This window comes from Anopheles bellator, chromosome 1, assembly GCF_943735745.2.
Source record: "Anopheles bellator chromosome 1, idAnoBellAS_SP24_06.2, whole genome shotgun sequence".
NCBI classification, from domain to species: Eukaryota; Metazoa; Arthropoda; class Insecta; order Diptera; family Culicidae; genus Anopheles; species Anopheles bellator.
In genome coordinates, this window is record NC_071285.1 from 51,446,816 (window position 1) to 51,461,859 (window position 15,044).

Consider the following 15,044-nt stretch of genomic DNA (forward strand, 5'->3'; position numbering starts at 1 on the left):
AATTGACACCAGAATGTTCTCACGCACTGTTGTAAATCAAGACTGCTTCTTATTGCTACCGGAAGTGGAAAATTCTGCATTCCAGGGTACGAATCCACGGGAGAAGCAAAGTTTTCTCAGCCATCCAGAGCAAAGCAGCAAGTTTAACAAATGGCGATCGTCGGCAAAAAATGTGCCAATCGCGTTTAAGAAAAAAGTTTAGCCTACGCCCAATACAAATAAATAAATGAAATCACCATACAGAGTCCACTGTGTCCGCAACAACATAAAGCGCATAAGCATGAGCAGCGTACAGAACACGAAAAAGTGGAGAAAAGTGACTCGGTCCCTTTGGAGAGCTGATTGACCCGTTTGAAGGAAACGGAAGCACACAAACAAAAACAATAACAAAAATGAAGGCAAAAGAAACACACATAACCGGGAACCGTACGCGGATCGATTCGTACGATCGATGCATCCGAGCGTAATTCGATCCGTTTCGGGGACGAAGATCCGCTCCATCGGGCACTGCTGCTGCAATGTGGCTGCGCACAGCAACCCCTCACAGCTTGGGGACGCGCATCGGTAAGCACTCTTGTGACCTGGTGTGGTTCTGTTGACTTATGCCGACCCTTTCGGGTCTCTCCGTAAGTGTGGTCATTCTTCAACTTCCGTTCTGTTTGCTGTATTTTTCCGTTGACTTAATCGGTCGAAGTAGGGTTGCGATGGGCAAGCTCTCCTACGACGGAACCTGACCCCTGACTGGTTTCGATCGAAAAAGACCGGAACCTAATTTTACACTATCACTGTATTGACTTTGTTACAGAAAGGGAAGGTTTAATGCTACAACTTCCGGTAATGTAACATTCGTGATATCGTCACATGTCAGTGAGGAAAGATCGAAAATAAACCCACAATAAGCATACTGTACAAACAGAATGGCTAAAAATAGATGTTTGTTGACTGGACAAATCATTCTTAAAGTAATGTAAACATCAACAACCCGAAGCTGAATGCCGGAGGAGCTCCCGGTGCCGTGCGATCGTTTGTAAAATAAGCAGGCAATAAACTAGCAACCATCATACCAGGAGCAGGCTCGAGAGGACCGCCACGTTGATACCGGGCCCGACCCGGCTTCAAAAGTTTCCATTTCAACCACACGAGAAACTCTCACTGATAACGCACCACCCGACGACGATCGCGATCGCGATCATATCCCTGGCGGTGCTGAGCGAAGCATAGGGTTGTTTCCTCCCCTTCGCCTCAACGTCATACCCAACAAGCCCCCAGGAAAAATGCTCCGGCCCCGACCAACGAAAAACTGTGTCGCTGTTCCGTCGAGCAGCTTTCGAACCACATTTCGCGCAAATCTGCCCAACACTCCTCAGCCGACCGACGTGGGACCGACTGAAGTGAACAGAGAGAAGGAGAAAACGAGGCCAAACGAATGAGAGAGAAAGCAAACCAGGGGGAAGGCAGAGCGATTTAACGCGATCCCTGACTCCCTGGCAAGCTGATGTGGCACGGTATCGCTGAACACGCCACCACACAGGTTTGTCGCGTCATCAGTACTGAAGTCTGCGCTATTGGATCCGTGTCCTAAGCGGCCGATCTGTCAACCTGGTGCTCCCTGGATCGACCGTCAAATTGTACTCTCGGGCAGATATAATGCAAGATTTACGTTCAGGGAGACGTGGATGAGCGACGCCCAGGAGAGCTTTGGCCGACAACGACCACCAACCACCAGCAGCACACACATCCGACCGACGTGGTTCGCTAACTTCCGCGATCACGGACACGGAACGGTGCCCCCGGGAAGCTGAAACATTCACCCGCGGGGGGGCGTACACCATCTCCCGGACAGTCCGGTCTCGGTCTGGCCACCTCTGGTGTGACCTGTTATGAGGGCAGCTCGCGAAACGAGACAAAGTTCTGTTCAGAAATGTCGAGCCGGGTTCCCGAGACTTGGTGGTCCTTTGGAATCCCATCCTGGAGCGTAACTGGAGCAGTCTCATCATAAAGAAACGAAATCGGGCATTGATCCGGAGCCTCACGCCATCCGGGATGATGCCACCACAATGCACGGTTGATTAAGGCCCGTGGAATCGAAACCGGAACCACGCCGGCGCCGGCTTTTCACAGATGCACAACTTCAGACCGCATGCATGATGTATCGCCGCGGCCCAAAAGTAGGTGGAAACTGAAATTCGCTTTCTGCCCGGAGTCAGTGCTGTGGAAATCGCGAGACGACAACTTCGTTTCGCGTTCCATTTCGTCTGCCGCCGGCCGTGCGCTTGGCGAGCTCTCGGCCGCAGGGGCTTTCTGTTGTTGCGAAGTGTTCGCGTTACACGGATGAGTGATTTTCTTCGCCTTCGACACAACTACGGCGGCGGGCATCACGACGCGGACGATGCTCGTTTATGCTCGATGCCAGTGCCCTTCCGAACGTCGCCTTGAGGTTTCTTTTCGCCGCGGACTGTGGTACATTGTTGGACAGCTAAGCACAGAGTGGCAAGGTCTCCCAGATCACTCACGGTGGTGCTATCGATCATTTTTAGTGTACAGTCCACGCAGGTCCAAAAGTAGCCTGTGAAGAGACCCGTTTCCTAGCGGCTGAGGGTTCGATCGTGTTCGAGAATCCCGACGCGAGCTGGATTCACCCGTCCTTGGATCGATAACCTAAATATTTCGAACTACAAACACCACTTTCAGGACACTTCATCGGGCATTGGGCTAGCGTTCTGCATTCCATCGGCCCGTAAAACTGAAGAATGAAGCCGAAATAATGTTCCACCTACAGTGCTGAGGTACGGACCGACGGCGCTGCAACTGGCTTTCGTCCTAGAATTTAAAATTAGAACTCAAATAAAGCTCTAGGCCAACCGGTTGGGCAAGGTTGGGCGCGACTTTGCGTCTTAATTACCCGTCAACTCCTGGTCGAAACGTTGCGCGGCGTGCTGTTGTGGTATGTGCAACCAACCTTAGAGTTGTGGCCGGAACATTATCGAAAAAAAAAATCGGAGACGATTGGGGCCTGTGCAAAGCGGCCTGCGGCACGTCCAAAGTGTCAATCAAACTCTAAACTAAACAATGTCGTGTCGGGTGGGTTAGAATTCGTGGAAAGTTGCTATCGTCGGGTGTCCCTTCGAACATGAATTCGAACACCTCGCATGAAGGTTACCCGTAGGATGGTGTCGGAGATCTGGTGTTTCTTACCTCCTCCTGTGTGTCCCACAACAATAGTGTTCCGGGGAGGGAACCAATGAACTGCTAAGAATTCGCTACTTTCGGCAACTACAGCTGGAGCATTAAACTATCGCCCACATTTGACGGTCTAGGCGTCATTAGCGCATACGTAATTCCCGGCGGCAGACCAATCACGGCAACCTATCACACTAATTACCGGTGGTCACCAGAAACAATTCGCTACAAGTTCCGCGAATTGATAAGAGCCCCGCCAACACAGCTACCGACCGGAGCGCGGTTCTAGAGTTTTTCTTTTTCCTGATAATTGGGAATCGCGGACACGTTCGATAATGATCGGCACCTGGTCCAACACCCGCCGGGAGGCCGCGTTTTTTGGGGGCGCCCCCCGGGGGGTCTCTCCAGCACCTCGCGGGCCGTCATTTTCTAAGTTTGCGAAAATCTTGCATCTTATCGGGCCGATGTCACACGCAACACAACTCCGGGGTGATATCTGGCCAGGACATGCCGGAAGCTTCAACGGTGATATAAAAGTGCTAGGTCCGGGGTCGATCGGACATCAGTTTTCTTCGTCACCGGCAGGAACAACACCATACACCCAGAACCCACAAGCGAGCCAACCCGAAGACGATGAGAGTTCTATTCCTGTTGGGCGCCCTCGTGGCGGGGTCCCAGGCGTTCGTGGTGCAGCCGCCCTGCTCGGGCACCACCGATTGTCTGATTAACTGCGTCCTGGACAGCCGGTGCCCGGTGTTTGACGGCATCAAGCCGGTGCTGCTACCGGGACGCACCTGTCCCACGTTCTACAAGTGCATGTCTGGCCGGGCCTGCGAGTACCTGTGTCCCCCCGGCACACACTACAACTCCCGCGAGCAAGCCTGCGACTGGCCGCAGCGGGCCTGCTGCGATCCGACCGTCCCTTGCCAGCCGGACCCGTGCGCTCCTAACGGCTGTTCGCCAATCCTGCCACCACCACCGCCGCCACCACCACCACCACCGCCGCCATCCCAGCCGTGCAACGGCATCACCTGCTCCATCAACTGTCCCCTCGATAGCCGCTGCCCCGCGTTTAACCCGTCGAAGCCTATCCTGCTGCCGGCCAACGTCTGCACCGGCTACCTGAAGTGCGAGTCTGGCCGCGCCTGCCCCATGAACTGCCCGGCTGGGCTGCACTTCAACGCGAACCGCCAGATCTGTGACTGGCCATTCCAGGCGTGCTGCGATCCGAGCATCGAGTGCCGGCCCAACAACTGCGACAACGTCAACGGATGCCCAACGCCAGCGCCGGCGACCATCTGCCCGCCGGGGTCCTTCGGATGCAACGGCTGGATGTGGGGCAAGAAGTAAGCCCCAGGCGAATCGATCAAAGAGAGAACGGGCACGGTGCAAGGTGACTTGACACGGGTATGTTTGCAAGGAAGGTAACGTAACTTTACAATGTACAATACACAATAAACACACGGTCCCCGACAATGTATACGCAACAAGGTGCAGTTGAGATCCCGCTTCCCGAATGCTTCCGAAATTTCGGGGACAGAACCCTTTGAAGAAAGCGGCCCCTCTCCCTTGAAGCCGGATTGCACAATCGGATTTGCTCTTCTGGTTGGAGTGGTTGCTTTTAAGTGAATGGCCCAAAATGTAATCTCATCGGGAATGGGGCCATTGGGGCTCTTATCAGCTAAGTCAGTGTGTGCTAAGGTCTCCTGTATCCAAGACTCATCAACAGACCTTATCGGTGCTTCTCTCAAGACCAAGTATTTTTGTGGCAAAATCGCATAGGAGAACTTATTTTGGATCGCGCCCAAAAACTATCATGCTCTCCGTCTGGCGTGACCTGAATGTTAAAAATAGTTGCTCGAATCGAAAGGACCCCTTCCTACGAAACGCGACCGTGGGCTGGCCATTGGCCTCGATGGTGAAATCGGTGGCCGGCAAAAGTTGCAATGTCACGCTTCCCCGGACGCGAATGCCGAAATGTAGATGCTGTCACTGACTATTCTTCCCGACTTCGACACTGTCGGCACCAACTGGGCCAGCATGATGATAAGAATGAGTGTCGGCAGTGTCGATAGCATCGAAGCAGATAAGCACCGTCGAAACGACGTTGTGAACTTAAGATAACTTGGGAATGAAAACTTATAGCATTTCGTTTGCTTCGAGTTTGGAGAGAAAAGGGGTCACTCTCGCCGCACAGAGATTTGTTAACAATCCGGGCCGTTTCGATGATTTGTGGGGGGGCAACTCCGGGGACGGTAAATAATAGAGTTATGCTAATAACCACTTCGTCTATGCTCCAAGCGGAAATAGAAAATTATTCAAAAGTACGAAAACTTTAGTTTGTTTACCACCGGGCGGCATCGGTCGGAGGACCCCTCCGGCACGCGTGCCTCCGGCTCATTACAACTAAATTATCTGCGAGGTGCCACAACCAGGGGGTGGAAAGCAAGGTCTTTATGTTGCCCCCGCCACCCCGACGCACACCACCGTCCACCGTGTGCTTCCGTTCCGACCGGGCCGCTTGTGGAGCGGAATCAATGCATTAATGCGTCCGTGACTGATGGGGAGGGCAACGACAACAACGCTAGAGCCGGGCTAAAGACTACAGGGGACCACCCGACGGGGCGGGGTTCAGGGGACAAAGTGTCGTTCCACTTTCCCGGTCGCCGCGGCTACACTTCCGGTTGGGTCGTGCCGCGAAAAGGGGTTGGTTTCGATTTCGTGTTATCGTCGTCGCACCCAGTTGATGGTGAATGAACTTCGGCGAGCTGCAGCTGAAGTGGCCCGGTTCAGTGCACGAACCGTAGTAACGAAAAGCGTGGCAGCAGAACTTCACTCCACCATCGCGACCTCGAACCGCTCGGAACTGAGAGTGCGGAACGGGGCTTGTGTTCTTTGTCCACCGTTGGCCACCACTCGAGCAGCGCGATGCTGAAGGACCCTTTGATCTAAATTCTTGTGTCACGTGGCGCAAAAGAATTGCGAAACATAATCCGCCGGGTCGTCCCGACTGTGAGAGGCCACTCATCCTAGGTCCGGTGCATATTTTGGCAGGTGGCTTTAGATAGTGGATGTCGCAAGCAACCAAATAACAAGCCTCTACTCGTCAAACACTCGGAGCAGGTTTGGTTGGCACAAATATTTTATTTATCGCCACGCTGCGGCAGCAGCATCATGGGTCTCCGGCTCTCTGATCTCGTGGCGCACCTTAACCGAAGGGTTGTTGTTGTGGCCCCGAGAACTGCGGGCCACCGAGGGTTATGGTATTGGTGCGAACGCCAAGGCAACCCGTGGCGCCAGAAACACCAATTGACACGGTGTTGGTGTGTGGTGTCCGCGGCCGCAATGTCACCCCTCCAGAGAGTTTCGCAGGGTACACGCGCGCGCCACCGTAGAACCGCTCCAGCCCCCCGACACCGTCCAAACAAGTACGCGATGCTGCGTAGCGTCGGGTTTAACATGGGTCGTAAAGAGAAACCACTTCCACCGCGGCCCACCGTGCTCCCTACCGACTGCCGGCGCTGCCGTTGGTCAGGTTTTAAAAATTCAGGTTATTACAGGTGTTTCAGAGGCCGTCCTCCGTATTTGCATTCCATCCCAACCCCTTTGCCATTCTAACTACACTTTTGTCTCGCTCTTCGTGCGCTCTCTCAGTTTGTCATCCCCATTTCTGCTGGTTAGATGTCGCTCCGACGTTTTTTGCCAGCTAATTGTGCACGAATGTTGTATCTTCGAGGCTGCGCGTGTGGTTGTGTCACTCGCTCCTGTCGTGAGCGACAAACGACTCTCGGACGTGAATTTGTCCGAGTAATACCGTGGCCCACGTGAGCGTAAGCTGCAGCTAGTCACTGCAGATGCGTAATAGATTCCACGGAGGAGAACTTTGACTGCAGTTCTGACGGACGCTGCACCTCGCCAAACGGATGAACTTTGGGACGACTGTTTCAGTAACTTGTCCGTCTAGCGGAAGTTTGTAGCACAATTGAAATGTATTCGCAGTACTTGAATCCCAGCGCTCCAACTACCGTAATAAAACGAGGTTAAGGTTTGCCCAGCAGCCCAACACACTTACCCAAAGTTCCTTCCCCCACGACGTGCTGATTATTTCGATCTCCTGCGCCGCCATGACTGCTGCCGTTTGCGATTGATGATGCTGCGTTGGTCAAACACTACGCGGGTGTCGGTTTTCCTTCAACCACACGCCGCCGCCGCCGCCGCACGTTAGCAATCCTCGCAAGAATGGTCAGATTCTGGTACGTGACGGGCTGCCGTTTTGCAGTTGCCACCGAATCGGTACCGGTTTTATTTTGCTTCAAGTGGGTAAATATTTGTATTTCACGGAACTAAAAACTGAAGCAAAAGCGCGAATAACCACTCACTCGGCCTCGAATTACCCGCACAATTTGCTCGAAGCAGAAAAATCACCTCGCCCGCTAGAAGACACCACCGTTAGGCTCGTAACCGTTTTGCTTAAAAGTGCTCTACTTCAAAATGCTTCTATCGCACGCATTCCCGAAGGCAACCGATAAGGGCTCCGTAATTTTGGTCACGACTAAAATTGACGAACACATACTTTAAAAGACCACTTCCAACGGCACCACCATTTCGCCTTGTGATTCACGGAACGCACTTTCGGGCGCACGACCTTTCCAACGACGGAGCACTACTTGGATTGTAGATTTTTTCCTTGAAACTACAAGCAAACACACGCGCACACTGGCACATCGGTCTCAGCTGAGGAGCATAGACACTACTAGCACACCAGCACCAAGCACCGATCACCGACGCTCGGCCGCACGCACGCCCCGTCGGTGTGGGGTGGAAGTTGTTTCCAAGGACCTGCTACAAGGAGGAAAATACAACATTAACAATGGCAAAGGGGTATTGAACAGCGTTTAAAGGTCGTACGCCTCGGTTTGCTTTGATTAAACCGAGCTGCGAAATTGTTAGTTGCCGTGATTCCAATATTTTTATCACGCCAGTACGCACGCTTCCAGATTGCTACGGTGTTTTTCTTCTCAAATCTACAGTTTCACCACCCGTTGATGGAGTCCCACGCATACCAGCGCATTAACGCGTATCCTTGATCGGTTTGGCGGCACCTACAAATACTAAAGCAGTGCCAGCAAGGACACGATTTTTCCCCTTCGAAATGCACCCACCCCGTTTGGTGGTTCCAAACACATTTCGCCCTTGGCTCGCAGTCCTTAAAGGGTGCCTATTACTTGTTTCACTGCTAGCTCGCTTATCAAAATCATGCTATTTTTGTTTCATTGTAGCTGCATCACTTCCACTGCAAAACGATTATCGGCAACAAATCGCAGCACCGATAAGGACTGCGATCGCACCTTCTTCTGTGTGGCTTCGCTGTGTTGTTCCTAACATCAGCGAAACAACCGGGGAGGGATAAGGGTGGGACCCCGTTCTACGAACGCGATAAGGAAACGTAAAGCTGAGTCCATCGCTTGACAGCTCAACGACGCACGCACACATACGAACGCACGGCTTTATGTTGCTGGTTGCTTTGTTGATCAATTTGGCACGATAGGAATTGTTGCTTAATGACCGCGCCGTAGATGACTAACTACGGCCCAGGCACACAACACGGAACACGCATACACGAGAATGTCCGAGAACGAGAAAAGACGGCGTCTTCGCTGGGTGGTTTCGTTTTCTTCCTGCGCCACTCTTTTTCCCACCGCTCGGCCATCGGTTGAGGGGTGGGCAGGTTTTTCTACTCAGCGTTTCTTGTTCACGGGTAAGAAATCAACGGGGAAACACTAATCTAATAATCTGATGGATTACACCGAACACGCACCCCGAAAAACGCAGCGTCTGCAGTAAACTATTTTGCTTTATTTTCCTGCTGCTGTTTCGCCCTGTCACAACGAGAAACCAAATTAACAATGGCTGCTGCTGCACGGCACGAGCTCAGATAGAAATTGTTTGCGCGTTTGCGGATCAGCGGGCTTGGGGCTGTAATGGCCGTGGTGGTTCGAATATTTCCATCGCACCGACACATACACACGCGCAGGCCGCGTGAAGTCAGGTTCGAAAGTCAGCAAACGGTCAGAAAGTACGGAGACGAATTTTGAGAGAAACGTTTCTCTCTCCTAATCCGCTCTCCGGGTTCGTATTCGGGATTTTGTAACAGGGTTGAACTTCACCGTCGAGTGGTGTGCAGCTTTTTCACTGGACCAAACGTCATTCGGCGCGATCAGGCACACCCTGTTGACGAGATGTTCAGTTTTTGTGCGGCGTAAACAATGTCCGGCGACACGGGAAGTGGAACAGAATCTGGCGTGGTTAGGCCACAGTTTGGAAATCGATTCCTGTCCGCCACCGACGATGTGTTCCAGCACAATGCTTGGTAGGATATTGTTTTCCCTTCACGCCCGCCGGTCAACACTCTGCTCCGTTGCCGGCCGTGCCAGTCACCACGACTATGAGCATACCCGGCACCGAAAGAAACCGGCCGGGGGAGGTGATCGGTTTTTGCGCGATCCCACGCAAGTTTTCCACTTCAACTCATGGTCCGTTGAACCGAGAGCATGCCGAGATTCGAAAAACAAATGCCCAGTTCCACATTCTAACCATCGTCCGTTCTCTGTGCTTTTGTAGGGATAACGTCGAATGGGACGCAGACCAGGAACAGGCAGCGCAAGAAGAGGTCAGGCAGAACTGCTCCCTTAAGCTGCCGGCCGATGAGGTTGAGCGGCTAGCGGCGGAGGCCGACCGTAATTGGGACCGATTTTACAGTATTCACCAGAATCGATTCTTCAAAGATCGCCACTGGCTTTTCACGGAGTTTCCCGAGCTGGCTCCCACCGTAAGCCGCGGGACAACTGTTCCCGAAAGAGTCTTTCCGGAAGGAGCAGCACCGTCGACACCAGCCACGGTGGAACCTAGCCAACGGAGGACCATATTTGAAATCGGCTGTGGCGTTGGGAATACCGTGTTTCCGATACTGAAATACAGCGACGAGAAAGATTTGCTAGTCTACGCGAGTGATTTTTCGCAACAAGCGATCGAAATGGTTCGTCAAAGCCCGGACTACGACACCGACCGCTGCCGGGCGTTCGTACTCGACGCTACCGCCGACGAATGGGATGTCCCGTTCGCCGAGAACAGCATCGATATCGTGGTGGTAATCTTTGTGCTTTCCGCTATCGATCCAGAACGGTACGATTGCAGGGATTTGATCTGAGAGACCAAAGCACCGTATTACATTGTTTCCCTTTTTGTTCGCTATTTACAGCATGCAGCATGTGGCCAATCAAATTGCACGATATCTCAAACCGGGTGGGCTGCTGCTGTTGCGTGACTACGGACGCTACGATTTGGCCCAACTGCGCTTCAAGCCGGGTAAGTGCTTGAAAGACAATTTTTACGCTCGTGGCGACGGAACCCTGGTGTACTTCTTTACCCAGGACGATCTGCGAACCCTGTTCGAGACAGCTGGCCTCGTCGAGGAGCAGAATATAGTGGACCGACGGTTACAGGTTAACCGCGGCAAGATGATTAAAATGTACCGTGTTTGGGTACAGGTGAAGTTTCGTAAGCCGCGTGTTTGATAGTAATACAAGCATCTTCCATCGCAAACCTGTTGCCGATTTATTTTATTTATCTGTTAAATATACACATAGACGAGATGGATGATAAAATTTCGCAGCAGCCAATAGTGAGGCTCATGCTCACTCTTCATAGCGTATGTTTTTGTTGTAGAGCTCCAGAAAATCAGCGAAACTGTCGGCATAATAGTTCGGCATCTGATCGGCGTTCTTGTGCTTCAGCAAAGTCTCCTTCGAAGTGCCACCACTTAGCATGAGGAGCTTCTGGAAGCCACAGCGCGTGCCAAAGCCCATATCTTGAGGTAACCTGCAGCAATAGTGATGGAAAAGTTTAGTAATGAAAAGTGAACCGGCTTTTGCATAAGGAAACTTACATGTCGCCAACGAACAGTACACGCTTTGGGGCGGTCACTTGGAACTGCTTTTGCACCACTTGCGCCAGCGCTGTGCCCGGTTTACCCAGCACGAGCGCCTTGCGCCCCGTGGATCGCTCGAGAATGTCGATGAAGTAACCCGGTCCAATGACGTCCATCGACGCGTCCAGAGGAATCTCGTAATCGGTCGCGCCGGCAATGAAAACACAGTTCGGATTGCGCTCCAAGTAGCACTTGGCCTTCATCAGTTGCTGTAGTGACAGATTCACGTCGATATCCATTACAACGGCCCCGACTATCGGTTCTTCGTCGTTTTGCTCGAAGTATTCAGAGTACACGCGGACCTGGTTTGCCGCTCGGTTGTGATCAGAGAACCGTTCTTTGGGCTAACGTTTGGAGGAGAGGAACAATGTTGGTTAGAAATGGAATCCTTACGAAGCTAGAAGCTGACTATGCGTTCTTACCCCATCAAGGACCACAAAGCCTGCCCGTCGCAGATAGTCCTTAAACACTTCGGTGCCAATACAGTACACCGCATCGCACATGTCGATCGATTTCAGGTAATGCACTGTCGTGAGTGCCGGATGAACGATTTCGTCCTGCTTCACGTCGATCCCGAGGGCATTGAACTTCTTGCGATACTCGTCCATCGTCCGCATTCCATTGTTCGAAATGAATGCTAATTTTTTACCATCGGTACGCAGCAACTGGAGTGCCTTATCGACGCCCGGAATAGGGCCGGTGAAATTCCACAGCACGCCGTCACAGTCGGACAGCAGTGTGTCGAACGAGTTGAGGAAAGATTTCTGTTCATCCTTCGACAGATCGAGGATGTGCCGGATTCCGGATGATTTTGCCATCGGTGCTAATTTAGGTTTTTGTAATATTTCGACTTGGAAACAACGGCACAAATGGACGTACAATTTGCTCTTCGTTCGTACAGTGCCCGGCAAGCGTTGGCAAAGCGACTGTGGAGCGAAAACGAAGAAGCACAAATTTAGAAAATGTTACCCCTTTTCGCGGCATTAATGGACGCTCCCTTTCATTGCAATGCTGACGAGGCGGTGAGAATGTATGGGTTGAGAAGCGCAAACTATTTTCGCACCATTTTTCGCAACAAGCGTGGATTCAATTTCAACATAATTTTATAATTCGTTCAAAACGATGCGTCAAGGATATTATTAAAGCGACGAGCCATTTGCGTGGGGACAGATCGTTGCCTAGCAACGCGGCTAACAGGGTAAAATTTTGTAAGTATTTTCATTGCTTCTAACACTTCTAACTACCATTTTTTACGTCTGCTTACGTCTTCTTCGTTGCCTTTTCGGGCGTATGGTTTGTACCTTTGTCTTCGGAATTAAAAACGGATTAAGAACACTACAGGACGCTTCACAAAATAAAATCGCCAACTGCTCTGCGAGGATTCAGCAGGCACTCCAGGATCGTTCTCGACTGAAGAAGCGAATTGTACCTGCGAGTAACAACGCTGCGATCCTAGTCGACCGGTATGTCGACATTTCACTTGTTAGTTGGTTGATCTAGACGGCTTGGCGAGCGAACGCGGTGGTGTAAGTAAACTTTAAATTTCAATTAAAAAACAGTAAAACAATATTTAAAAACAAACGAACTAAAGACCCTAAACACTGTGAAAACTAGAGAGCCTATTGTTCGTTATCAGTGAATCTTAATCAGTCGCCCTAAATAATGTTTATGCTGGAGTCGATGCACTCTCTCACGCACTCTCTGTCTCTGCCTGTGCGGGATTTTGGGTGATGACCGCCAGTTAACCTTATGCGGTCATTATCCTGTTGCGTGATGTCGCATAGCGCGATTCTCACCGTTTGCTTACATAACACCGCAAAAATTGAAACAAGGATATTTGTAATCTTTCTGAATGTCCCCCACCGAATCGTGCGATCCAAAGAGATGTCGTTGGCAGAAATCACAACACAGAAAATATTGGGCGATTTTTTTAAACTAACGCAACATGATGCAATTTGAGCATTACACTGTTTTTTTGTTTGTTTCAAAGTCACGTTTATACTTCCTTATTTATGATTGGTTTAAGATAGTACTTGAGTGCACTATGTTCAATATTTAAATCCTTTGACTATCTTTACCTGCTCACTGATAAGAAGAGAAGAAAACCGCCCAGCTCAACCGGTGCTCACTTTGCGACCGTCTTGGCCAGTGTCTGGGAACGATCTAACGGCAAGCTCCGGCCACTGGAGAAGCTCAATCTCTCCCCGCGACAGCCGGCTGTTTGTTTGGTGTCTCCGTTCGACGGACTGACCGGCCGGCCGGCTGGCTGGCAGAGGCTGGCAACTTGACCTTCACGTTCACGTGGTACGCCGCACTCGTCTGGGCGTGAAGGAGGAAATACTTGGAAGATGCGCATGCCCAAGGAAACTAGTAGTAGTAGGAGAGTAGCACAACACAACCAAACACCCACGCATGAAAACAAAATAACGACGTGATATCGTTCCGATCGAGACGCACCACCCTGTCTTCATTATGAATCGCGGAAGATGAATCTGATTCCGATGGCTGGCAACGGGAAGGGCCACTCGGTATCAACGGTGCCATCGGGACAGGAAGGCATCTATCTTCCAAACTACGCTGATCGGGATCAGGGGAGGGGACGGGGCGTACATTTGGCTGGTTCCCGGCGTCTTGGTAGCAACCCTGGCTAACCGCGCTACCACCGCCACCACCAAATCTGGACCGTTAGCCAACGTAGCCGTTTGATGGACACTATCTTTGATGCGCAATCAGACTCAATTGCTGTGTCAATTGGTTTGGGCGTTTGCTGCTAACCCTTCTGTCCCTATGCTGTTTCCATGTTGGGGGCTCGCTATAAGAGGTCAGGGTACGATGCCGTTTGAAATGTGGCTGATTTGTTTGTTGGGGTTGTTGGGAATTGTTATTATTGTTGCAGTCGATGATTTACATGTCATTACAATGCTCCACGCTATTTGTGCAGCGCAGAGTCCACGTCATCGGTAGAGCGATCTTTGGCAACCAGTTCTTTGGAGCTTCCTGGTACCAGTTGCAGTTGCGAGTCTAGTTGTTTTTGAATCGAACACTGAGAACCCTTTTCTGGAAGGGCAGTTACTGGTCCTGATGAAAAGAACAACATCGTTGGTAGACGCTGTCGCAGACTTCTCATGCGTAATTTTTTCATTTGTGCAAACTTGATAACGTCATCACCCGCAACTCAAGCCCCAGTCTGTGTAATCCTTGTCACACCTGTATCCACACCGATTGGCTAAAGGTCGAGTGTGTCCCTGAGCCATTAAAATGTACTGATCGCTTCGTTTCATGTGGCAGTAGTTGCGGTGGAACTGTGCTGCTTAAATGTGGCCCTAAGAGAAGGACTTTAAAAAGTTGCAAGTGAATACTTAAGATCAAAGCGTTTTAGTCGGTTGTGAAGTGATGTTTAAAATTTATAGTGACTAAAAGCGCTGTTCACAACTTGGTAGAAAAATCACAGAAACCTCCTGCTTTTTTCCGTCTCATTAAGCGAATTACACGATTCACTATTCAAAGTACAGGGTCATCTATTTCGTAGTTTCAAAAACAATCGTCAAAAACACATCAACAATTAAGTTTTAACGATTTCTTTAATCATAAAGTTTGCCATTATGCGTGAAACACAAGATCGTTCAGATGATAGGCTTCGGGAAGAAGGCCAACAGTAGATTCTGATAAGATAATTTTCAATGACTTTTTTGCACATTTCCGGCGTTCCCTCGCCCATAACTTGACCTGTGATTTCGAAACTACAAAATGGATGACCCTGTGCAGTAAAATCAAACTTACTTCGTGGCGCGATCGCAGCGATCGCGAAACCCACGTGTTCGTAGCTTTTCGGAACGTATATCTTTTCCGGGTCTTTCTCGTTCGGTTGGCTCTCGGG

At 50.9% G+C, this 15,044-nt stretch overlaps 3 protein-coding genes across 8 annotated transcripts in view; 1 reads left to right on the forward strand and 2 right to left on the reverse strand.

The window, feature by feature from the left end:
* Positions 1–9,061, reverse strand: part of LOC131205462 (formin-binding protein 1-like) — a 49,526-nt gene extending 40,465 nt beyond the window's left edge. For 2 of the 3 annotated variants that reach the window (XM_058197567.1, XM_058197569.1), the window contains exons 1-2: positions 8,999–9,061; positions 7,253–8,022 (exon numbers count right to left, since the gene is read on the reverse strand). In XM_058197567.1, the coding sequence (XP_058053550.1) occupies positions 7,253–7,306 (54 nt within the window). In that variant the 5' untranslated portion in view covers positions 7,307–8,022; positions 8,999–9,061. The remainder of the gene's footprint in view (positions 1–7,252; positions 8,023–8,998) is intronic. The other variant, XM_058197568.1, reaches the window with a different exon arrangement.
* Positions 9,062–9,444: 383 nt separating this feature from the next.
* On the forward strand, positions 9,445–10,775 carry LOC131206596 (tRNA N(3)-methylcytidine methyltransferase Mettl2). Of its 2 annotated transcripts, none has more exons than XM_058199209.1 (3): positions 9,445–9,713; positions 9,802–10,362; positions 10,439–10,775. In XM_058199209.1, exons 1-3 carry the CDS (start codon positions 9,529–9,531, stop codon positions 10,752–10,754), a joined length of 1,062 nt encoding a protein of 353 aa, XP_058055192.1. In that variant the 5' UTR covers positions 9,445–9,528; the 3' UTR covers positions 10,755–10,775. The 2 variants fall into 2 exon arrangements, with proteins under 2 accessions (XP_058055192.1, XP_058055193.1); XM_058199210.1 differs by having other exon boundaries at positions 9,445–9,550.
* On the reverse strand, positions 10,772–13,386 carry LOC131206598 (uncharacterized). Of its 3 annotated transcripts, none has more exons than XM_058199213.1 (4): positions 13,246–13,386; positions 11,590–12,093; positions 11,126–11,511; positions 10,772–11,058 (listed from the first exon to the last, which is right to left on the reverse strand). In XM_058199213.1, exons 2-4 carry the CDS (start codon positions 11,983–11,985, stop codon positions 10,875–10,877), a joined length of 966 nt encoding a protein of 321 aa, XP_058055196.1. In that variant the 5' UTR covers positions 11,986–12,093; positions 13,246–13,386; the 3' UTR covers positions 10,772–10,874. The 3 variants fall into 3 exon arrangements, with proteins under 3 accessions (XP_058055196.1, XP_058055194.1, XP_058055195.1); XM_058199211.1 differs by lacking the exon at positions 13,246–13,386 and adding an exon at positions 12,469–12,570; XM_058199212.1 differs by lacking the exon at positions 13,246–13,386 and adding an exon at positions 12,432–12,564.
* Positions 13,387–15,044: the final 1,658 nt, after the last annotated feature.